The sequence below is a fragment of the Cygnus atratus genome, chromosome Z (assembly GCF_013377495.2).
Source record: "Cygnus atratus isolate AKBS03 ecotype Queensland, Australia chromosome Z, CAtr_DNAZoo_HiC_assembly, whole genome shotgun sequence".
NCBI lineage: Eukaryota > Metazoa > Chordata > Aves > Anseriformes > Anatidae > Cygnus > Cygnus atratus.
This window is the reverse complement of record NC_066396.1, coordinates 40,275,322-40,299,936: the sequence shown is the minus strand read 5'-3', so window position 1 is coordinate 40,299,936 and position 24,615 is coordinate 40,275,322. Positions and strand designations below refer to the sequence as shown.

General features: G+C 37.1%; 1 protein-coding gene across 8 annotated transcripts in view; it reads left to right on the top strand.

Annotated features, from left to right (window-relative positions):
• Window positions 1-24,615, top strand: part of PRUNE2 (prune homolog 2 with BCH domain) — a 139,153-nt gene that overhangs the window by 94,479 nt on the left and 20,059 nt on the right. For 5 of the 8 annotated variants that reach the window (XM_035558502.2, XM_035558499.2, XM_050716242.1 and 2 more), the window contains exons 11-13: window positions 17,229-17,308; window positions 18,295-18,495; window positions 21,905-22,081. In XM_035558502.2, coding sequence (XP_035414395.1) covers window positions 17,229-17,308; window positions 18,295-18,495; window positions 21,905-22,081 — 458 coding nt within the window. The remainder of the gene's footprint in view (window positions 1-17,228; window positions 17,309-18,294; window positions 18,496-21,904; window positions 22,082-24,615) is intronic. The other 3 variants (XM_035558503.2, XM_035558498.2, XM_035558501.2) reach the window with 1 other exon arrangement.

Sequence of the window (24,615 nt, the reverse complement as noted above, 5' to 3'; positions counted from 1 at the left end):
CCCTTTCATTCCATTGTCAACTATAACAGATCTCCAGGGTGTCCAAGTGAGTTTTAAGAAAGTCTGTGACATGGTGGTAAAGCTCTTCCCTCCTGTTCTGTTTCTCTGCTGGAAAAAAAAAAAAAAGGCAGCAGGAAGAGAAGAGAAGTATGAGGACGCTTGCTAGTGTTAGAGCACTGAAGAGAGGATATAAATCTGTCTCACCAGAAATAATAAACAGCAGGGGGTTATTTGGCCTCATGAAAAAGTACAAAAAGATTTGATAACACATTATTAATGTCAATCTTTCTAGAAAGAAAACAGCTTTTCTTTATGGCTTTCCATATGTGAGCAGCCAAGAGTGACTAAATTTAGAAAGGAAGAATTCATGCAGCATTATACAAATGTTGGGTATGCAGGATAACATACTTCACTGCTGCTGCTACTGGAGGTGAGCCAAGAATAAAATTTATGAGGACTGAAGGTAATTTTCTCCCTGATAGAAGACTAGCCTGTCTTACATAACTGTGTGAAGCTAGGTGCTGACGCAGTAGTGGAGAGCCAGAGGGAGAATGCCATGCTAGCTTTTGCATATCTGCACACTTCTCACATCGTGTGATTGTGTATACCAGATCATTCCCTCTCTTGTCTTTGCTATAGGGAAGGATTCTGATTCTTTCCTTAGTAGGAAAAGATCGAAAGAGCTGAGGGAAGTACTGTGAAGTGATGTATTGACTTGAGGAGACAGTGAGAGCAATAGAGATAAGGGCATTGAAGTTTGGAAGGTTTGGGGGAGACTGTCGAAAATTGGTGGCAAAACTGAGTGGCAAAAAAATAAAGAATTTCCTTAAACAACTGCCAAGATTTATTTAATCTACTAACAACAACAACAAAAAATATTCTCCTCCTGATGTTCACAAATAAGCAGGAATCACTCTTTTCTGCTCACTTGCACAGCGAATTTTTGGAAAAGTTACTTCTTCCAGTGCCTATGTCCAAATTAGCTCACTGTAACCATTGCTGTGCCCAGTACTGTAAGTAAGCCCTAGTTTGCTTCCTGTTTTAATGGGCAACTGCTATATTTCAGAAGCCTAAACAATTGAAAATCTGGGCCACATTCTGCAAAGTAACCTTTACTTCCCTTTGGATGCCTGCTTCCTTTTTTTCCCTGCATGCCAGTGGGCCTGTCGTCTTTCACTCCTGTCATTGTTTATTAATTGGCCAAATACACTGGAAAGCAATTCCAGGCACTCTGGGGACCAGACATGCGGCTTCAGTGGTGCTTCCATCTCCTGATGACCTCTACGATGATGGACTTGAAATAGGAGTTGAACTCAGGTCTCCCACTTGGCAGTACAATGTGTGACAATTCACTAAACACGAGGAGCATGCTTTAAAGGTTAAAAATAAACGTGCAAGGAAAGAAGCAACAACTGAGAAGGTTGCTTGTAGTCAAGTCCATGTAAATGAGAATTAATGCCTTGTAACAAAAGTAAAAAATAGATATGAAACTAAACAAAAGTTTTGATTGACATGAGCAAGAACTCGTTAGGATTGCTGGCTCAGAACTTGAGATTTCAATTGTCATCCAAGTTGACCGTTCCCATCTAAAGATGAGAAGCTATACAACTGATGTATTTTACACTGTTATATATTGTGCTAATATAATTGGTGTAGTAATATACATTGCATACTAGAAGTTATATGGCATACGTTATACTTTGTAAGGATGTTGCTTGTGAAAATGAAAGAATCACTGGGACAGATTCAGAGCAGAGAACTTTCTGACAGTATAGGTATTAAATTAACTAAAATATTTTTTTTTTCTAACAATCTATTTTTGTGCCAGCAAATCTCACTACTAAGTTCTTATTTTAATTGATGAACGTAATAATATATGCTGTTCGTGCATGTGTTTTCATAACACCATTTCTTTCCCTATACTTGATTTGGCCTATGAAGCCATGACAACCATCTTTTTTGTTATCAATTTTGGGGTGATACAGTATTTTCCATCACCATCTGGAGGTTGAAAATTAATTAAAACTAAAAACCCAGTTTTCCATTGCAGAGCCAGCTGTTAAACAATAGCAGAAGCCAATATGGTGATGATCCCATTTTTGTAAAAACAGCATTAATATTTACATGCCAAATACCAAGTAGTTTATAAATCTTTTAACCTTTTAAGAGGACAGCACTGTAGTGATAGTCAAACAATTTAAAAAGGAAGAAAAAGGTATTTACTACTACTCACTTGAGATCGTGAGATTTTACTTAAATTGCGAGACTGGGCTGACAGATATGCTTTCTTAAGCCAAAAAGACCTGGACTATGTTTGTATGGTTTAGTGGCCACATCAAAAACTACCCTGCTATTCAAAGCCCTACATTTTTCTGATTTAAGTCACTATATAATTTATTCCAACCTTTGTGATCAGTGACAAGATTTCAGCTTGAAGCATTAGTGAGCTTTCAAACTTAACCCTGTTGATGCAAGACCTGACTTTTACAGTGAGCCCCAGTGAATTTTATGGGCCTCAGCAAAGACTCCTAAAATCTCAAAGATGATCTGTGTCATTCTGAGCACACAGGATGAAGGCTGCAGCTTCTACCATATTGCCAGTTTCGTAGCAGTCATTCAGCTAATGATTTCTATTGTACAGAAATACTTTATAGCTATACTTCCTGTATACAGCTTCCTGGTGTCTGCACTTATGATCTCAAATGAATTAAAAATTGTCCACTTGAAAAAGCGCTTAAAAGTATCCCCATCTTTAGGAATGTTTAGTAGTTAGGTGGCAGTAGTATGAAAGATCACATTTTTGCAGCAGTGTCGTCTTTAGAAAGTATATTTTCATTTTGGTGATGATTTCTGTGTTTCTTTAAATGCTTGGTGTTCATCTGTTGTTCTTTAAAATAGTGACTGGGGACTGATTTACCAGGACATCTGCAGTAGACTAGGAGAAGTTTTTCTGTAGGATTACTAATACCATGACGATCAAGATAGGAACTACTGAATTTTTGTTTATGCTGTGCTGTAGGTGTGCATGGAGCTGTACTGACAAAAGAAAATATGGTTAGGTTTTTGCTTGTGTTTGATTGCTTATGGCCTAGAAATATGAGGTGGAAACATCTCCAATTCTCATTTAGGTCATCTTCACGGAGGGGTTTCATAGTGTGAAGGGACAAACTAGCTGAAGGTTAAGCAGTCTAGGGCCTCTTGCCTTTCTAATTTACCCCCACTGAGCAGTAAGGGAACCGGATTGAAAGCTGTTTTCCATTCAGAAAAAACAACTGGCATTTCTAAAGGCCATACCCCCAGCAGGTTTTTATAAAAGGAGGCTGTGGGACTGCACTGCATGGGAACAAATGTCCTTCCTTCAAGCAGACCCCTAAGAAACACAGTCATGATCACAGGCTACAAGCATTGCTTCTTGGTGCTGATACAGCTTTGTCTTCCCAGTATTCACCCTGCTTTGTGAATTGTGTTTAAAAAGAAAAAGAAGATTTGCATATGCATTCCCATAGCTGAGTTGCAAACCAAACAAATTATGTAAAGCATGTTTGAATATGCATGTGCTCTATAGCCATCGATGCAAACAGAAATGAGGGCTGAGATGGGCTGAATCCATAAGAACTTTTGTCACGCAATCTCTCATCGCAGGCTTTCCTCAGGCTCTGAAATGAAACAGTGGGGAGCTTTTCACTGCAACCAGCTGACTCGCTGTGTAAAAGTTTGGAGATGCTGTGACAAAGCTCCGCAGGGAACATAAAAAAAAAATAAATAAAAATAAAAATTTCACGGCTAAAGCACTGTTCTGTGCTCATCTCAGCGTTCCCTTAACCCAAGCCCCGTAGCTGCTGGTTCATACAGCAGGCTATCTGAAGGCAGGTGATCACCCGTATTTAGCAGTACCACTAGTCACATGACAAGAAAATGGTGGAAGATCTGTATTCCTAGTAAACTGCTACAGAAAGAGGGATGCTGAAGTGCAGCAATAAAGCATCTTCACTGTTTCCCCAGTAGAAAGGCCTCTTCAAGTCTTTAGAAGGTAAGCGTCTCTTTACACCGAGAGGCTGATACGCAGGTTTTCCGATTAGCGGCTCTATTGTTGCAGTTACTTCAGACAGAAAAAGGGGAAATGTTTGTTAGCAGGATGCAAAACACCCTGGACCTCATTACTGAAAATCAGGCAGCTGTATTTTAATTCTGTTGCAGCTCTTTCTGAGAGAAGCTTGCGTCGGTTCAGCGGGATTTCTTTTGTCTGAGTGCAGACACGGTATTTGTAATTAGGGAACAAAACTTCACTGTACAGTCACCTAGCACTTTAGATTATTTTCAGCTTGTTTGCCTGGCTCTGAGGATATGGTGGGCAAAAATGAATGTTGGACTTTGTCACTGGATAACTTGCTTTCTAGGCTGTTTAATTACTAGCATAGCAATTGCTTGTGATAGCTCTTATTGTGGACTACTTGACAATGGTATTGTTTTAATTTTCTTGCTATCAACTGAAGCGTATGGTTTTTGAATTTATTTGCAATAGCCTTTTATATTGTTGCAAGAGCAGAGACTGTAATCTTGGAAGGCTACGTGACCAAGGATGCAGCGATAATCTCAGTGTTAAGAGGACTGAAAAAATACTGCAGAAGTTGTTTTGTACAGGCACAGTTTTTGTTTAAATCTAAAAAAGGAGCTTGATTTGCCTCCATTCAGTCATTTGTATTTCCGTTCGTGATGAAGGAATGACAATATCTTTCAGTTTTAAGTGTGATAAACAGACAAATGATAGTGATGTACAGGTGGCACAGAAAATTTTCAGAATGTCCAAATATCACTACTTAGACCAACATGCAAGCAAATACATGCAGGGTTAGTAGGTGCATTTAGCACTGTAAGTGAATAAGGGGCAGGCAGAGATGTCATCTCTGGTCTTATCTTTATTAGTATGCTTGGGAAGCAGAGCTATGTTCAGAAAGGGAGAATGCACACAGCTCCAGCAGCACTGTCAGGAGGCATTAAGGCAGCTGCAGGGAGCGGGAGGAAATGACACACAAATTCTTACGCTGCCAAGATACTTCTGCAGGGCTGCTGTGTTCCCCCACCTATTCTCTCTCGGGGGACAGGGGTATGCTGGGGTCTAAAATAGCCTCTTTATTCCTGTCTTTAATGAGTCTGTCCACTATTTGTCCCTGTGTAAACCTGGACATTGCTGTAGAAAGTTCGTGTAATTAGAGACAAGCCTAGCATTGGCATATATTCACTGCTTAAAAAACTTAGATCCTACTACAAGCAGTCTTTTTTTTTTTTTCTTTGTGACATTCCCATAATATTCAGCAGTAGGAAGAAAACAGTGTTATCTAATAGTTACGTTGCACGTATAGAAAGAGTTAGAGGGGAAAAAACGATGTTAAAGTACAGTCTTATCATTCAGATAAAATATGTAGTGCACAGACTTATGAAGAAATAATGTATACACGAGAATATGATTCTGTCAGCACTTGTAAGCTATTTGTATCACTGTAGTGTCCTCAATATCAGAGACGCTTCCTATCAGGCCCTGTACAAATACTGAGGAAAACATGGTGCTACAGGAGCAGAATACAAGACTGAGGTAGAGAAGGAGAATGGGTGTAAAAGACCAATTGCTCAACAGTTTTCTTAGTTTACCTGCTTTTTTTTTTTCTTTTGGATATTGAAAGAAGTGGTTTAGCAGCTATGGAAATTTATGAATTAACTTAGTTATTTCTAATCAATACTTAGCATTTAATGTAGACTCTATAGCCACTGCAGCTGTGAAAACTGGACAGCAGAAGGCTTATTTCCTGCTGCCAGGTGAAAGCTGATACTGTCCTAGAAGAACAAGATCACCCTCCTTAGCAGAAAATACTGGCAGCAAACTCTGAAGAGCTGGATGTGATGGACAGCTACCCAGCAGGGTACACCTTTTCCAGATTGTCTTAAGTACCAGACCATGTAGCTAACCTTGCCCTTGTGTCTGCAAGGCTAAAATGTATGAGGAGTGCCTTGTGGGGAAAACGGGGAGCTGCATTTTCTCACCTCATTCCTTTGCATTACTTCTTCAGTCTGGCATTTCTTTTTGCACGCTCACTGCATTTTTGCTCTGTCTGACAACCTTGTCTCTCCCACAGTTAGGTTGGTTTTTAACTTTCTGCTGCTTCTGGGACCCTTGCAACTCAGCAGAAGCAAATATTTACTTCTGAAGATAACTGGTGGCTTTCTGCTTCCCTCACACCCCTTAGCACAAGCTTTTTTGGACCTGCCTGCTGCAGGGCCTGACCACTGTCCCTGCTGTAAGCACCTCCTGCCAGTGCAAGTAGTCTGCAAGGCTGCTGCCTTTGGTGCTGGTTTTACTGCTTCAGCATAGCTTACGTGCCATGATTAGGTGTCTCTTCTGGCTCATGGCTGGGCTTTTCCTCTGTTTTTCCCAGGCCATAAATAAGCTACTAGGGATGGTATCATTTTAGTCACCAATTTACACCTGTTAGGATGTTTCCATTTTAGTCTTCCCAGTTAAAATTTCTGCTCAATATTCTGTGTTGTTACATTCCCCTGTTATCTGCTATGCCCGTGACAACTCAGAGAGAATGAGATTTAACAAAACCATCTTTTTAGAGCCTTTTCTATAGATCAGTTATGGCCAAGATAGGGAAAAGGTAGCAGTTAGTTTCCATAGGTATTTGTAGAATAGTTATTTTTAGTCTTTGGTAGATAAGATGATTATAAATTATAAAAATATTCATCATAAATTATGAACTCATGGTTATATTAAGAAGGAAAAAAATGGAAATTTGGGGGTACAGTGACATAGAAATGAGAAGAAAAGAATAGATTAACAAATTAACAAGATTTAAGGTACTAAAAGAATAGAAGTTGGTTGGGTGGCAAATAGAAGGAAAAGGAATGAAGAAATAAATAGGACCAGGAAAAAAGCATTACAAAGAGAGGAAAAGATAGAAATCATACCTTGTAAAAATGTTGTTGTATCTTTTCATATCTATCAGTATATTATAAATTGTGCAAAGGCTAGGCTTGAAATCGAGGGAATGCTAGCAAAATCCTAATGTTTTAATAAACAGACCGATAAAAGTGCTGTGAATCTGTATATATTAATGTTAAGTGCGTTCTTACAGTTAGCAGCTCTGAAAATTGTCCCTAAACATGTTTTATCATGTGAGCAAGACAGGATTCATCTGTCATAGGATCATTCATTCAAACACTTGATTCTGGATATTTGTATTTGGTAAATAGTATAATCATCATTGTACGTGTTGGCATTCATACATTCAGGGAAACAAGTCCATTGAGCAATGCAAAAGTTGACAATATTACAGAAAAGCAAAGTAGAAAAGAGGAAATAGCCACTAAGTTGACAAGTTAGTTCAGTTGCAGAACTAATGGTTATTGCTAATGGTTAAGAGAAGTCAGAGGCATACCAACATGTCTTCCTCTGAGAGTACACGTGTTTAATAAGTTGTAGACTGTAGTAATGGTTGGAGGGGACTTCTCAAAACTCCACTGAAGAATCTCAGTAGGGCGTAAAATGTACTACTTCCTAAAGATTTTCTTCTTCTGATCCTGCAACATCCACCCTGTTACCTACTCTCAAACAATTAGCATACGTCCTGGAAGTGCAGATGGCTGCACTGGGTATAGAATGCATGCTGCTTTTTTAAGTGCTGTTCATGTGCCAACTGCATTAGTTGGAACTGCAGGTATTCTGAGGAGTTCTTTAGACAGCACGATTTGGCAGGAAAATGGTCCCTGTGAACTGCACATGCTGGAAGGAAAGCTGGTTTTAGAGTGAGGAATAAATAACCTAAAATGGAGTTTTACGAAGGAATAATTAATTATTCAATGTAAGTGGGTGTTGGGAAACAGATCCTAAATATGCAACTAGGACTAATGTTTTGATAATTTAAAAATATATATGTAATTTTCAAACAACATATCTGATGTAAAAGATCCTTGACTCCTCCTTTCTCTGCTGGTATTACCTTCTTACAGTGTATTTGTAGCATTTGTTCAATGGTAGTTGTTGATTAACAGATCATTTAGATGTTATTTGTGGAATATTAACAACACGTATTAAATGCAGAGGAGAGAGAGAAGTTTAAACAAGCCTGCTAAATGCTAATGTTACTCTGAACCCATGTAGCTCCTTGCCAGACCTTCTGATCTTCCAGAATCAATGGAGGAGCACCCATCACACAGGCTGTCCAACTTTGTGTTGTTGATTCCAGTAATTTTCTGCTGTCTCGGTTAAGCTGAGCACGTGACAGAGGAGAGATGCTGGTCCAAGCACAAGACCATATGGCGATATGTGAGTCCAATACCAAAGCAGAGCAGGTAGATATCAAGTGGCATTATTTCCACCTCGATATTTGTTATTCTCTATTTACTTTACATGCTTTTGCAAACAAAATACTGTGTTAAGAGAATATGGTTAAAAGGGTGAAATTAGGAAATGCCCAGCAGGCTTCTGCAGTGCACAGTAAAAGGCATAATTGGAGATGGTGCTATTTCATGGGTACAGGCAGCTAACACTGCCCACAAGAATTGTTTTCTCTTTCTGCCTGTGCTACTGGGTTCTTAGGTGGTGCAGGGTAGATCATTAGTCACCAGGTGCTTGAACTGCTCATGTCCTTCTTTTCTGACACCTGTCTGATTTATTCTTTCTGAGGATGCCAAAGTGAAGCCACTGGGCCCCAACTGTGCCAATCTTTTTCAGGGACAGCTAGTCTTGAAGATGTGTACTGGCATATAGGAGATGTTATAAAATACTCCATAGTCAGAAAAAAAAAAAAAAAGAAAAAAACAAGTTTATTAGGCATCATATTTTAGGAGCTGCCAATAAATGACACTTTCAAAGTTATTTTCTGTGTTTCACTTCTGTAATAATGAATAATTCCTTGCCCCTAACTCATAAATCTGCTGTCCAGAGTAAAGTTAAATAATGTTTGGAAATGCCTAACGCTCAGGTGATTAGCACCTCTGAAAAGCCCTCGAAAGGACTGATCATTTAGAGCACTGTTTGAACAGTGCATGGTAAATAATGCTTAGGCATGCATAAAGTACAACATAAGGTACCGAATAGTTGTTCTCTGGGTTGCACTGTCTTTCCTATGGCATCCTATGACCTGCTGAACACAAACACCTAGGAAAGGAATTCTGGAGGCTCTGGGATTACCTGAAGGTATTGCCAGCCTGGCTTCCATTCCTAAGACCCCATGTCAACAGGACATCCAGGTCTGGAATTTAAATAAATCCTCATTTTTCCTCATTCTGCATGGAGATGCTTTTTTATTTCGTGTGGCTGGAAGTCACAGATAATCAAAGAAACCTGGAGCCAAGGATTCCTTTCATAAGCCTTCCTGATCTATGAGCATGTTTGTAAGGTTGCTGAAATAGCCTAGTGAATTGCGTTATCACTCACCTATTTATTTAGATTTGTCCTTCAGTGGCTCCCTGCATCTATCCTTGGCTTTGCCTGCTTCTCTTGTGCTGTGGCACAGGGAGGGAGCTGGCAAGGATTCAGAACAGACAGCCTGTGGTTGCCTCGCAGCAGTGAAAGCAGCAGCGTGTGCTTAAGAACAGCAGCTTTTATATTTTAACAGGCTTAAATTGATAAGAGCAGATGGGACAGACTACTATTCTGAGTGGCTACCTGAAAAAAATCGAGACTTATGGTACTGAGCTAAGACAAGGAGCAAGGAACAAAATGGATAGATAAACGGACACTAAAAAATAAAGTTATTTGGAGGCTAGAAAACATTTTTATAAAAAACTATTAAAAATATGCATTGACCCAAATTCAGAATTTTATCATGTTCCAGTTAACATATAAAAATGAAAACAAACTAAATCTTTTGTCTAGAAGACAACATTTTCCTGCGCCAAACATGTTACTTCTTACAGACATGCCTAGCTTTTTTTTATCCAATGTTGATGCTGAAAATGGAGCAAAAAAAATGGCATATGGAAAGGACCAACTGACAGCACAATCGGTTAAAAGAAGCTTTAAATCTGAATAGCAAAGCATGAAAAACTAGGGAATCATGACCTTGACTAATTTTTAGCAATGGTTTATTCTGTGGCTATTGAGAAAGTGAATGACTTGTTTCTCTGTAAAATGGGAATATTAGCATGTGTTTATCTACTGTGCGGGAGCATGAAAATGATTATCTGCCATTTGCACAGATGCTTGATTAATAAAGCTTTTAGCTTAAATAAGACAGCACAGATAATTTTGGGGGTTTTGTTTTGCATCTAGAAGCAGGAATAAAGTCTTGTGCTAGGCATAAATTCAAGCACTCAAGCTATAGGCTTTTCCTGAACTAATTTGTGTTTAAGAGGTACCAAATAAATAGCAATAGAAAAATAGTTAATTTAGTATTCTAACATATGGTTGCTAAATGCAGCTCTCAGGAGGTTATAAAATTAATTATTTTTTATAAGTAACCTGTATACAATATAATTATTTTACACAGCTGTGAGTAAAAGTAATATTTTTTTTTTCCTGGTCTCAGATTTTCTGGAGTGGATTCCTTCCAATATGTTCTTTTTCTTGGTATGTAGGTGTTGCTGAAGCAGTCTCTGATTGATACAGACTGAATTCTGCAGTCTGTGTCGTTTTCATTTGCTGCATACTCCACTATAGTTTAGGGATCATAAATTTTGCTAAGCCTAAAAATTCACACTGCAGTCTCCTTTATCAGTGAAGAGGCAACTACAGAAATTTTTGTCTATTGTCTGAAAATTTGTAGCAAATAACTAGTTTTAGGGAGTAATTTTGAAGGTTGGTTTTAATGGGTCTGTTTGTTAATAGATTTCTTCTTCTCTTACTGCACAGTCCAGCTGGTTGTTTGGTACTAATATTCATGGCATCTTTCTCTGTTGCTTCCTGTATATTTTTGTCAAATTTTTCTCAGACTACACCCCATATTTTATCAGTTTTTGTTTTGCAATGTTACATAATCACACTTTATTTCCTATGGTATCTCCTTTTGACTATAGGCACAGCTGTTAAAGATGTCCAAAAGTTCTCTAACATTGCTTGCAGAACATTTCTATCCATCCTCAATGGATGATAATTATCAAAATGCAAATACATGCAAATTACATTAGGATTTGTTATTAAGCCATTAGCAATAAAAGTCTCCAAAATAGCACATTGTAGTTGTATGGAGCTTAAGGAGTTGTTTCTATAAGCAGAAGAATCATACTATTTTTAAAACAGGGGACAGAATGACTGTATTTTATCTTTTTTGTTGTAGTTTTGAGTTCTGTAACTGAGCACGCCATGTGAGAGAAATATTTTCAGAAAATAGGTACTTGCTGTTATTTTAAAACACAGTATATAACATATGAAAGAAAGATGTTTTATTTGGTTATAAATGCAAAACAGTTTTTGTTCTAAAAAGGAAATAATGTTTCACGTGTTTGTTAGTGGTAATGGAATGGATTTTGCTGTTATTTTATGTGTGGTGAGGGGGGTGTTGGAGTAGCTACAAAGATGGATGACAGCAAAACACCCCTTGTAAGTTAGCTAGCTATCTGTTGAGATGCGTTGGATGCATGTAAATGTAAGAGTACTCTGTTCAGTAGCACAGAATTGTAATCTGGAGAGGAATATAGCAATTAAGAAAACACTTTTTCTCAGTAGATCTCTGACATAAATTCCCGTTTGTGGAGTGCTTAAAGATTTGCTGTCGGCTCCACATTAGAGGCTTCCTGTTCTTTCCGAGCATAGAAGAACAGCGTGTTATCAGTTATCAGCCTGTCCTGGAGTGGTTAGGCATCCTGCTGGTGGAGCAGCCTAAATGCTGCAGCAGGTTGCCTTTAACACCAGCTAGCACAAGGCGCTGTGTGCTCTGGCCATGGCCTGGCAAGATGCTGACCCCTGCTTACACCTTCAGTCGTGAGGGTGCTTCCCAGGGGAGCCCTGCTGAGAGCCAGTTGACAGGCGTTGCTGGATAAAAACCAAGTTGGTTTTTTTTTTTATACCTTTCATGGAAAATACTTGATTGTCATGTCCAGTCCCTCAAGTTCTCCTTTCTTCTTTTGTGGTCCTGGTGTTTGTGTACCAGTGGAGTTACCGGGTGGGGGCCGGGGGCCCAGTGAGAATCGCTTTGTGCTGGGTATGCTCTGCAAAAGCAAATCGGGGAAGAGGTGGAGTTCCCTAACCTTGTTCTTGCCCCTAAAATTTCACAGTTTGTACATTCTTCCTCCAAATAGCTCAATTTTCTGCTGCAAATTAGTGAGACAATGGTCTATAAGCAAGACTTTTATTTCAACCGAGAGCAGGGTGTACCTGTGCAACATGTGGAATTTGAGAAGATGAAAAAAGCCAGATGTCTGGTCTCTGAATAACCTTTTCACTATACTTCATCTCCCCTCCTCCCATTTAGTTTCAAAAACAAGCATGTAGTAATATGAGTTAAGGTGATTTCATCTCTGTCATTCCTTTCACTAATCCTGCTTTGGAAACTTCATAAAAGCCTTCAATATCTTACAAAAATGTAAAAGTATTGCTTTGTATAGAGGGAGCAGCATGGAACAAACATAATTTACTTGATTAGGAAAAGTGTTTTGCAGTAGTAGGCTCCATGTCAGATTAAAACTTTTGTATTGGTGAGCCCAGAAATCTGGAAAATGTGTAACATTGAAAGTCTGACTGGGTTGTGGTGGATTGGAGTGGAGGGATTCAGTTTAGAAAGGTTGGATTAACGTTTCTCTCTCTTGCAGGTTGCAGGTTTTCATTCAGAGCAATACATTGGAGAGCTTATTTGTTTTAGACTAAAGAATTTGACTTCTTGATATGTAATAGCTGCAGCACATCTTGGGAAACTAGTGATATATCACGTATGACACAAGGGTGAGGCAGCACAGCCCGTAGGGATTATGACATATTGCTGTGAATATTCAGAGCTGCTCTTTCCAAAAGAGCAGAATGCTGCTATATCTAGAAAAGTCAGGGAGGATAACTTTTATTCTGAGAAATACTGACTGGAGAGGATACTAAGAAGTATTTAAAGATTTACTGAAATACCGGAATGCCAGGTTCAAGAAAAAGCAAGGAAAGGATTTCAGCCTCCAGTCTCTGTTGTGTCCCCCCACCACTCCCAACCAAGAATTTGGCATCTTGCTCTGAAACATCTTTGAGAAATAGGTTTTGTTTTAGCTACTTCTGAACAGCTATGTAGACCTGAGTTATCAAAGCAAATATGCAGTAACTTGATTCCCAGTGCAGCTGATCCTTAAATGACTGGTCTGTGTGTTAACATAAAAGAAGTCATTTATGACACAAAAAGCTTATTTTACTTTGACCTCAGTTCCGAGTGAAAGATCTTTTTTTTTTTCTTTTTTTTTTAATCAGTCAACTAAGTCATACCTGATTAGAATGGAGCTTTCTAAAGTAGCTTAATTTACTTCTTCAACAAGGAGCATTCACTGAAAGGGGAAAAAAAAATGTTTTCTTTTTCTAATACTTTTGGCCATATCATCCACGGCGTCAATTGCATCTGTATGAAAGGCAAGGAATTTTGTAAACCAGAATTTGGGGATTATGTGAAGTAGTCCATGGGAAAAGAAGAAGGAGATAGCTGCTTGATTTAAGTTTCTATAGTCCATCCTTCATTACTAGATTTCCTCCTGAGAGCTGTTGAGACCTGGTGCTCTCTCAGCTTATGCACAGCCAGAAATTCCTCTGCAAGGCATTGAGTTAGTCAGCATAACATGCTCACAAAATCTGTCAGGAAACAGGCAGCTATGTCTGCAGAAAACAAACTTCATCCATATCTTGCTCATTCTCACACTGATGGGGAAAAACTGTCTGAAGAACACCACCAGAGACATATGTTGAGGTACATTGTAACAGAAGCCATGCCCTCTGTTGACTAAACCTGCTATCTAAAGCCACCAGATTTGAAAGATGTCTGTATTGCCTATTAATTTTTGACTGAATAAGTATTAATTAAGGGTTTTTGAAAATATGAACTTTGCCTGAGCATAGAACATGCACATCTGGCAAGGAATCTTTTAATCTGTTTGGGTAACACAGAAGGGTTCTAGGAAAATGTGACTTACTCCAAAACAGCTTTTCTCTTACTTCTCTGAGAAGTCTGGTGACTATTTATTCGGTAGTAAACAGGCTCTTGCTTCCCAGATCAAATATCCCAATAAGAATGATATGGACTATTGACTTTATGTTAATGGCACGTCATTTTTAAAGTTAGAGATTGTCAGACAGATTCTCATGCTGTTTACTTGTAATGCCTAAACGACGGATATTCTTTGAATATTTTGCCTGTAGCAGTAGCTGTACTTCAGTAGAAATTCAAATCAAAGAATATGAAACATATTTATCAAAAGATAAATATCTTCTGATTCCCTAGAAATGTACCATTCTTGTGAGCACATCTGTAACATAAAATGTCTGGTTTTAACTCAGCTGTAGTAGTCCAACTGAAAGCAGAAAAACATTTGAAAATTAGGTTGTGAAAGTGTAAGAGATTCCAGAGAAAACAGCAATGCCTGCTCCAAGCACATACACTTTTTTTTTTTTTTTAAAAAAAAAAAAAAAGAGGCCAAGATGCCAAAAGGAGAAAAGTAGTTTCCCAGCAATCCAAGAAATGTTATGAATTATCCTAATTTATCCCAGGAATTACTAAAATTCTAGGCAACTCATAAAATTCTGAGTGAATTTTGGGACATTGCTTTGTCAAATTATATTGTCAGTTTCTGTAGGCATAGCATATATAAAATTCATCCATGATCTTATCGTACAGAGGAGATGTACGGTATTCTTAATTTCGCTCAAACATTTTTACAGGTTTATTGCAGAGAATATCACCTCTTTTTAATACAAGAAGTCAAAAAAAATCACTGTCCTTCTGTAACTTGCTCTTCACACAACTTGAAAGAAGAGCATTTCACTTCGAATCAGTACCTGCAATGATTTCTGAAGCTTGTTCAGTGAGGAATTATCTTTTGGTGTGATGAGGGTACAAGATAATTTTATAAATGAATGGTTTGTATGTTAATGTCAAAATCCCCTTCAGTCCAGCCAAAATATTCACCCTTAAGCACCTGTAAGTCATCATCTGAGTATTCCTGAGCTGATATAATTTGGGAAATTTTCTTATTTATTACGGTTAGTAAGCTTAATAAAGCCCAACATAAAATCTTAATCTGAATTTAAAATGGATTGGAAGTATTCATTGTTTCCTTACGCTATTTCCACTACTATGATTTCTTACCTTATCCAGCTGTTACTGACAGTGCTTGTCGTTAGAATTCAGATTTGTCTCTGCTGAGTTTAGAAGAATAAATTAGACTTCACTACACATATTTTACTACAGATTGAACAGACACCAAAAGAAGCCAAAGACTATAATGATTTGTTTACATTTTCTAAGTAAATTGTGGTGGTGTTTTGTGTATCAGTTTTCTGTACAGCTTCTGAACACAGATAACGCTAAAATGCAGAAAAAAAAGAAAATGGTATATTACAGACAATTTATGCTATTCATTTTACTCATGGGCAGGATACTTGGATCAAATTTCTTTACCATTCTGTTGTCTATCCAGAGAGAAAGACTACCACAAGTCTTATTTGACAGTGATTATACGTATTTCAGAATTGGTGCTTTATGTGGAAATCATTAAGTGGTTAATCTTTGTATTTATGAAATATCTACCTACAGCAATTGGGGATAAATTAGTAAAACTAGTTAGCAAGAAGAATATGTCAATTTTTATTTAGAAACAAGGCCTGGTCATGAGCTGAGAAGCACAAACGTTGTTGGCTCTAACCTTATCATGTCTATTATTTGTATGGGAAAAGATGTGAGTTCACTGGTTTGCCTATCTGATTATATGGTATGGGGCTTCAGGTAAAGATCTTCTATAATGTTGAGCACAGTGAAGACTTCAGCTCCTTTAGGCCTACATGTACACATTTATGTTTAAATGTATGCAAAATTAACAAGAAATCACAGAAACTATATTCATACTCTGAAGCAGTGATTGGCCAGAAGAGTCCTGTCTGCACACAGTGAAGTAATGAGGGTAGTCCTCATGGGGAAAGCAAGGGTAGGAGGAAACTGCAAGAGAAACAAGACAAGCCTATTCAGACCCACTCAGCTGAATCATGCAGAGCAGAGTTTAGCTGATGCTGTGGCAGAGAAAAGCACCCACTTTGCTCTCATCACATCTCTGTTAATTGAAGCGTAAAAATTCTATTCTTCAACTTTCATTTAGAAAAAATAGTTTGGAACAGGAATAGAGAAAAAAAATGCTATAATATTAAACAAACAAAGCTTTTTTGGAGTCACTTTTTTAGTGTATATCAAAGCTGTCAAGAGTGTCCTGTAAATTTAAAATGTTTTTCCTATCTGAACCATCCTTCCAGCAAGTGTTTTGTAAAATACTTGAATAGACAATAAACATGAAAACAGTTCAAGTCAGTTTACTTTAAACATTCAAAGACCTTTGTTATAATTTTTACCACTCAATGCCTTTTATGTGTCATATGTAGTTACAACAAATATAAATTCTTATTATCTTCCTAAAAATGTAGTCTAGTTAGGATATTTTGTAACATCTTAGTCTTCAAAAATGTGTGATGTAGTTGTGTTTCTCAATTTTGTGCTTTCTGTATGCTTTCAATGCAGGACATCAACTTCTTCAGGATTACAAAATGACTGATTTGGGTCAAAATTGCTTTCAAGTACAAATGATATTAAAAGAATGAAAAAAACCCTCATGATCTGAATTTTGCTATACAGTAACTGTATGTACAGCAATGAAAATATAATTATAAAACTCTTGCTGTGATGTGCAGTTTGCAAAGAGTAGCTGAAGCTTCCCTCAACGATGTGTTCTGTTTGCCAGATGACAAAAGACCAACTTCATTTGTGTAGAATGAGAAGCATTGCTGTTTGCCAGCCTGTTATTATTTACTGCTATGTCTTGATCCAAATAAAAGTTGCTGTGTGAGACCTATAGTCTCCAAAGACTCTACAGACATGAGTAAATAAGTGGTAAGGACTGCATAATGGAATTACAGCAGCTGTGTTTAACTCTCACTTACATTAATTTGGTATCAGACTTCTAAACTGGATTGGTAGAGGAAAAGTACGGTTCCATATGAGATCACACAACTTATATTGAGATTGTGGTCAACTTGTGAATCTCTTCAAGGTTTTGATTTATATTTTATTTCTTAGGTTGGTACAAGAGAATGTAGGAATGGACATCCCCTTTGCTGAGGGTGTATTAAGCCCCGTTTCTACAGAGATGAGACCTGGTAAGAGAAGCTCTTACTTATTACCTTAATTATATCTTAGTCCCTTGGAATTTCATTATGTGGTAAGGGTGTTTCTGTGATGGTAATAAAATAAAATAAAATAAAATGTAAAATAAAATAAAATAAAAAATAAAATAAAATAAAATAAAATAAAATAAAGTAAAATAAAATAAAATAAATGTCAGGGCAGTGTTAAAAAAAGAAAAATTGTTAGGTTTGTTTTATTTAGTCAATTTTCTTCTTCACTTAACAAATGATAATTGCCAGTATTTCCTCTTGTGCGTTATTGTCATTGCTTGTTTAGTCCTTATGATGTTTAAGTAATAGCTATTATTTATCTTATATTTGATTACTGTCTAAGTGAACTAAGAACACCTTGAAATGTGCCACTTAATGCAGTGGCAAGGGACAGAGCTATACCTAACTTTTGTTTTATTTAGGACTACTTTTAATTAAGGCTGATTATGAGACTCAGAGGTATTTTTATTTCTGTTATTGTATTGGATACAATACTGTCTTAGTCAAGACTAAAGACAGCTCCTACTTGCAAATCAGCACTACTTGGATAGCAGCAAGAGCATAACAAAAGAGAGGCTTAGAGGGAATGTTCACTCGTATTATTTTCTCCAGGATTCAACAGAGCATTTGTTCATAACTCATGATTTGAATATTGCTCTTTAAATTCTTAAACCCTGTGGGTCAGACTGCGTGTGAAGCTTGATTTTTGGCTGATGATTGTAAAAAGAGTGAATCTGGATGTTACATAATTCAAGTGCTCCCAGCTATATCTGCCATTCCTGTGGAAGCTTGTTTTATTTTTTTGAACATTAATGTGTGATATTTCTGCTTTATATTAGGTGATCTTAAATGGTTTGTTGTTACTATAAATGGTCTATCTCAGTATGTTTGCCAGTGATTCTTAAATATGTGGGAGAAAAATTGTATGCATATAAAATGAAATTCTTTTTTTATTTCTCTTCTTTCAGAACCTCCAAATTCTCTTGATCTTAATGGTTCCCATCCCAGAAGGATAAAGCTTACTGCTCCAAATATCAATCTCTCTTTGGACCAGAGTGAAGGTTCTGTGCTTTCTGATGATAATTTGGACACGCCAGATGAAATTGACATCAATGTAGATGACCTTGACACTCCTGATGAAGCAGACTCTTTTGAATACACTGGGCAAGGTAGCTTTCTAGACTGTAGATTTACAGTTCATCTCTGATTCTTTATTTGCTGTTTACATGGTCGGTTTCATGTCTGTCAGGCTATGAATATGGTTAATGCATTTGAGATTTAATGTAAGGTTTCCACATATTTTTTTCTGCTATTTTTAACCTTTCTCCCCCTGTGTAAAGTAATACATTTCCACTTATGCAGAGTGCAGAAAGAAATAGTACAGCTGATCAACTGATGAAATAAAATAAGAAGAGCAACCTGGATAGAATCTAACTCCTTTCTTTGTCCAGTCCTAATCATAGGACTTGTATGAAAAGAGTCTTTCAATAAAGAGAAAGCAGTTGCTGTCTGTTGTAAGGGAACGCTAGACCTAACTGCACTTTCAGTGACCAGATCTATATTATACTTACATCATTTGTAGTTAGAGATATAACGTTGTCCGAAATATATTGGCTGAATTGGAAAATCTCATCCCAAAGTCTCTCTTGTCATGATAGCTCCAGATTTTGCCATGAAGTTTACCAGAATATTAATATTCTGAAGTTCAGGCACTATCTTTGTCCTAATCATTTCTTTGGATTATTGGAAAACACCCAGCTGGGTTTTGCACCCATTCACTCTGTACAAAAGCTGCGCCAAAGAGCTTGTAGTGTGTAAATGAAATAGACGCAGCATGGTAAGAAAGGTCTTTTGTTAGTAAGAAAGGTCTTTTTCTCTTCCCATGTATGGTTGGAAACCTGAGACATGTAAGGTGTGTGCGTGGCATGATAAAGCTAGCTCATGTAATGGAACAACAAAATTTGTCATTCCACCAATTTAAATATGCTTTCTCAGCAGGGCCAGCTGTACAGTATAGATACACCCCGAAGTATGAAACTTGTCTTATTTTAGTTAGGAAGAGCCACAGACACTCCATTCTTCTTTCGCATACTAATCTCAAGACAATAATTTTTTCTCATGTGGTGTAAAAGTGTCTTGCACTGCCTTACTCACTTTACTTACCCTCATGATGCACAAAATAGTGTGATAACATCCATTCATGCTAGTACCTGAAGAACCATATGGGAACTGTATTCACTAATGTAGATACCCAAAGATCATAAGCATGTTTCAATCTAAACAGAGAGAAACTTTAAAAAGGGCTACATTTAAATTGAATTTTCTCTTGCATTTAAATTCTTTGTTGCTAGTGAGGTCACTATAATTTAAAAAACTGTATGCTCTTTTGAGCATGCAGGAACAGTTGCATTGGTTTAAGTGGTATTGCTAAAGAGGCATTGCTGTGCACTCAGTCATGCATAAGCGGCTCTAATGTCACTTCTCATTAGAAGGCTGATTTCCTTATGGGTAGATGCAGAGCATAGTGATGAGTTGCTAGATAGTTGGAATGTTATGTACCAAAGGTTTAATCTAACACACACACACACACACACACATGCTTTTATATTGTTGTGACCACTGCATGAGAGCAAAAATCTCTGTCTGCCATGGAACAGATTTTGCCTTTAAGCAAAAGCCCTAAAGTAGGTAAATTCAACTCCACTGATTTTGGTGGCAGTTATATTTATGGCAAACATTTGTCCCCAGATTTTTTGTTGTTTTCTAAATGTGAAGTTTGGTGACGTTTTTACAGATATATAATTTGATTTTAGACATACTTAATTGGCAAAACATCATACAATTACATGAGCCCGCAGATAGTAGAAAAGGCAAAAATAGTCACAATTTATCAAAATACGCTGACAATAACGTGAGTGGACTATATATAGCATGGATCTGATAGCTAACAGTATAGTCATAAGAACTAGGGAAGAATGGTTTATGTGCATGGTTAACAGCCTTTGTACTTTTGTCACCCTTCTGTTACCAGTATGTGCTGTGCTGTTACCAGCATGAATAATCTCCCACAGCTCAGTGGTTCTGTAGTGTTGTGCCAAACCCAAGTAAGTACTGAGAAGACATTGCTGTTGAAACTGTAGAGAGCAATGATTTTTTAGCTTCTCACCCTCAGAAAGCTAATGGTCCATTTAAACTGTGAAAGTTGACTGAGAAAAGTAAGACTGTTGTCACAACTCAGGAGGTCACATCATCACCGGAAAACTGATGACTATGTAAAACAAGAAATGTTGAAACCCTGTAGTGTAGAAGAATGATGAAAAGAAGAATCAGTACAACTGCAATGTGCAAGAAACCAGATGAGAGTGGAAATACCAACGTCTTAAACTAGCACCTGACTTATTTAGGGATTGGTCAACAGCAGTTTCACAGTTGTTCTTTGTTTCTTGTCACTGATACGTTAAATTTAAATATTCTCTTTCAAAACCTGCTCTTGTTTCTTAAATGAGCTTTTCATGATTTTTACATTAGGTGACATAAAGCTGCATTTACGAAACTGTGCAAACAGATGAAGGCCTGCCCCCAAATCAAATTACTATTTATCTACAGATTTTTATTTCTCTTATGAATTTCACTCTAGTTCATGTTTCTCTGCAAAATCAACACTCCAGGCAGTAAAACAGAATCACTTTTTCACAGGGAGATCTAGTACCATGCATGTATGTAGTTTTCATATTGTTTCCCTTGGTATCTTTACAAGATCAACATCATACAGAATTGCATTAAGATACTTAGTTTTGTGATTATGGGGTTTGTGTATTTTGTAAGGTCATTTCCAATATCACTGAATAAATAATATTTAAAAAGTGAACACCAAGTATGTTGTTAAACATCATGAGCATTGCACTGTGAGAAGGCATGAACATATACCTCAGTTCCACAACGTGTAACCTACTGAATGGCAGGTATTAAACCAATTTGAATTAGTATGTTTGAATAAAAAAATCATGTTTTGCAATTCGTTCTTCTTCCCAACCTTATGACTCCTTAAAGTGCCTTAATTTGCAGTTCCTAAGGAGAAAAGTCCTGTGTGGTCACATTATTTGTACATGTGTATGTGTTTCTTGATCTTCCATTCCTGTTTCCACCATTGATACGTTTTAACTTGAATATATTTTTAACTCATTGGCAGATAGATCAATAGGTAAGAGCTGAAATAGACAATCATAGAATCGTAACTACATTCTTGCAAGATTCCAGCGCATGGGAATATAGAAAGGAATTGGTGGTAGGCTTAGCTTTTGTTACATATCAGAGAATCTGCCTCAGAGGAAGGCACCTTCAAACAGAGATTACTTCCAATTAGGGACAAAGAATACAAGACAGATGGCAGATAAAATCCAGACCTCAGTAGTCCTACTGTACCAGAGCCACTTGCTTACTCTCCAATTCTATCCTTCTCCTTCCTCTTTTATACTTGCTGTGGTTTGATGACACTCATTGTCCACTTAAATGAATGTAAGAGAAAAAATATTTAGAGCTTTTCCATTAATATATAATATACATTTTTATTTTTTTCAGAAGAGCAGACAGCTATTAAGGATGCTTCCCAGGAGGAGTCTGAATCAATTCCAGAGTACACTGCTGAGGAGGAGCGAGAGGACAACAGGTTATGGAGAACAGTGGTTATTGGAGAACAAGAACAAAGAATTGATATGAAAGTTATTGAACCTTACAAAAAGGTTATTTCACATGGAGGTAGGAAAACCTTGAATGCATATTTTAGATTGATGTGAAAATTCATGCTCTATTAAGCATGATTTATTTCAATTTTAGTTCACTTATCATATTAGCAAAGAGAGAGGGTTTCTTTTTCAGCCACAGCTTTAAGCAATGAATTGACTAACCCCATCAAATTACAGAAGCATTATTGTATCTTAGGGCCCATATTAATCCTTCTTAGGAAGACACTGTTATGATATAAGGAGTTTCAAGCTTCTTTTGGAGGAGAATCAATGAGCTACTGGCATAGCACCAAAGTGAGCCATCCTGTTTTCAGTTTGGTCATAGGATGCTAATTCAAAAGATGGTTTGAGCAGATACTGTCAGCTGGGGTTCCTAAGAAGCCTTCAAATGAACTGAAGCCAGTTAGAGACCTCATAGGAGAGTATTTTCAGAAAAACAACACTTGCATCAGGACAGGTCTTTACTGTTTGATTAGATCAGCCAGTGTTTGTTTCACATTTCTCTGTTGCTGTTTCTGTACCTGTAAAAGTGATGGTTGACATGGGAAGACTTTGTAGCCTTCACTCCCCAGTCCATAACTTCAGCACAGAGCTGAATTTTTCTTGGAAGATAAAGATGGCCTGATTTTGATCTTCTTACACTGGTGCTGTCAGTAACTACATGAGTGAAGCAAGTAATGAGGCCAGACTAAATCAACCTGATCAGACTTTTCAACCCAGCAATGAGTACTTTAAATACAAAGCACTTTCAGAAGCAACAAATAAACTGAGATACATGCATCAGTAACAATCTGGTTATTGTAGACTAGAACTTCAGATCAAGGAAAAAAACTATCGTACAGAAAAAAAAATCTAAAATTTTATTTTCTAGATTATAGCAAAAGCTTCTTGCATGAAGAGATATGGTGCTCTATGATTGTGAGTGCCTAGATTTAAATAATTGGAATGGCAAAAGAAAGAATAATAATTTTCCCTTGGGCTTCCATTTCCCTGGTTATGCTCCTCATTTAATTTTTATTTAAGCTCCTCAAATTTATTTTTCTGCCATTTATAGTTGTCAGCTGAGAGCATTTCACCAGCAACTGTTTTGTTTCTTCACATAATGTGTTAATAACTATCAAATAGAATATCAAAGAAAACATTTGAAGTCAGAAAATGAAGTAGGAAAATGACTTCAAGTGCTTACTATATTGTCTCCTTTGATCATCTGCTTCCCTATCATTGCTAGAGAATTTATAGTTCTGGTATTACTAATACACTTCTGCATAATTTAATTCAAATGGGTAAATATTACTATAGCTACTGAAACAATAATGTTAAGCAAAACCATTTAAGTGCTTTGTCCTTGGTGTTTCAAGTTTAGATTATCTTTGCATTCTATATGTTTGTGGGATACAGTTTGCCAGCTGTTAAGTATGGTATTAGGTAAAGATAAATTATTCTAATCCTACATAAATTCAGACAGGTAATTTAGCATCTCAGAGGTAAGATTTCTTTATATGAGGATGCTTCTGGCACAGTGCTGCTGATCTGTAGCATCATTTCAAGCTAAACCAGTGTTTCCAGTGTATTTTCAGTGTTGAATCTCAATCTGGTAAAAAATAAGTGTTGTTACATAAATAAAATACTATATTACTTGAGGATGTCATCCTCAAATTTGTACATCTACATTAAAAGCACCTAGAGATTAGTCTGCAGATGCTTATATTGTCCAGTGTGCAAAAAGTTTAGTCAAAATTAGTAAAGATGTTTAATCCTCCAAGCATTTTCCTGTCATAACAGCACCATCAGAGATCTATGCATGTCGTGACACCTCAGACATGGTTTAGCAAATAGCCATAGATGGCATAATTTAGGAAACAAACATAAGATTTTGAGGCTTTGCTAATAGTATTTATTTATATGTTTTTTTTTCCTTTGTTTTGGGTTTTGTATGTTGTAAAGTAATTTAGGTATGTTTGTGGTAGAAACGGTGATGTATATAACTCTGCTAGATGCTGATGTATACATGTATATCAACCTATATGAAAAATGAATACCATTCCATTTTAGTGGGTGGAGAAGTAGCCCTTAATTGGGTATTGCTTGGCAGTTTAAGAAGTACTAGTTTCAGTGGCAGACATCTCCTATAGTAATTGTAAAGGATATACCAACATACAGTTATCCGTGGGAGTTTAGGCTATTCATCTCAGTTCTCATTGTGAAATAATCAGGATACAAATTTAGGTTTCCAGTACTGATAGGCAAATAGACTTCACTGATTCTTTCTGCTTTACCTCACTGTAGTACAGTTGAGTAGTTGTGATGAAGAAAGGGGTTCGTTTCAGTCAAGATGCCTCTGCAATAAGGAGTGAGGTAGCAGGTGTGAATGATCTCATACTGATTTAATGTTTGCTTTCTACTTCGGTTTATCCTCTTTTTGAATGAAATTAGTAAATTAGGTTGCCAAATCTGACAAGTTACCAAAGCATGGATTCTTTGTGCCAGTGGTTTGTGACAGTTGCTCTTACCAGAAGACAAAACCTTTCTTTGAGCCCTTATTTTGGA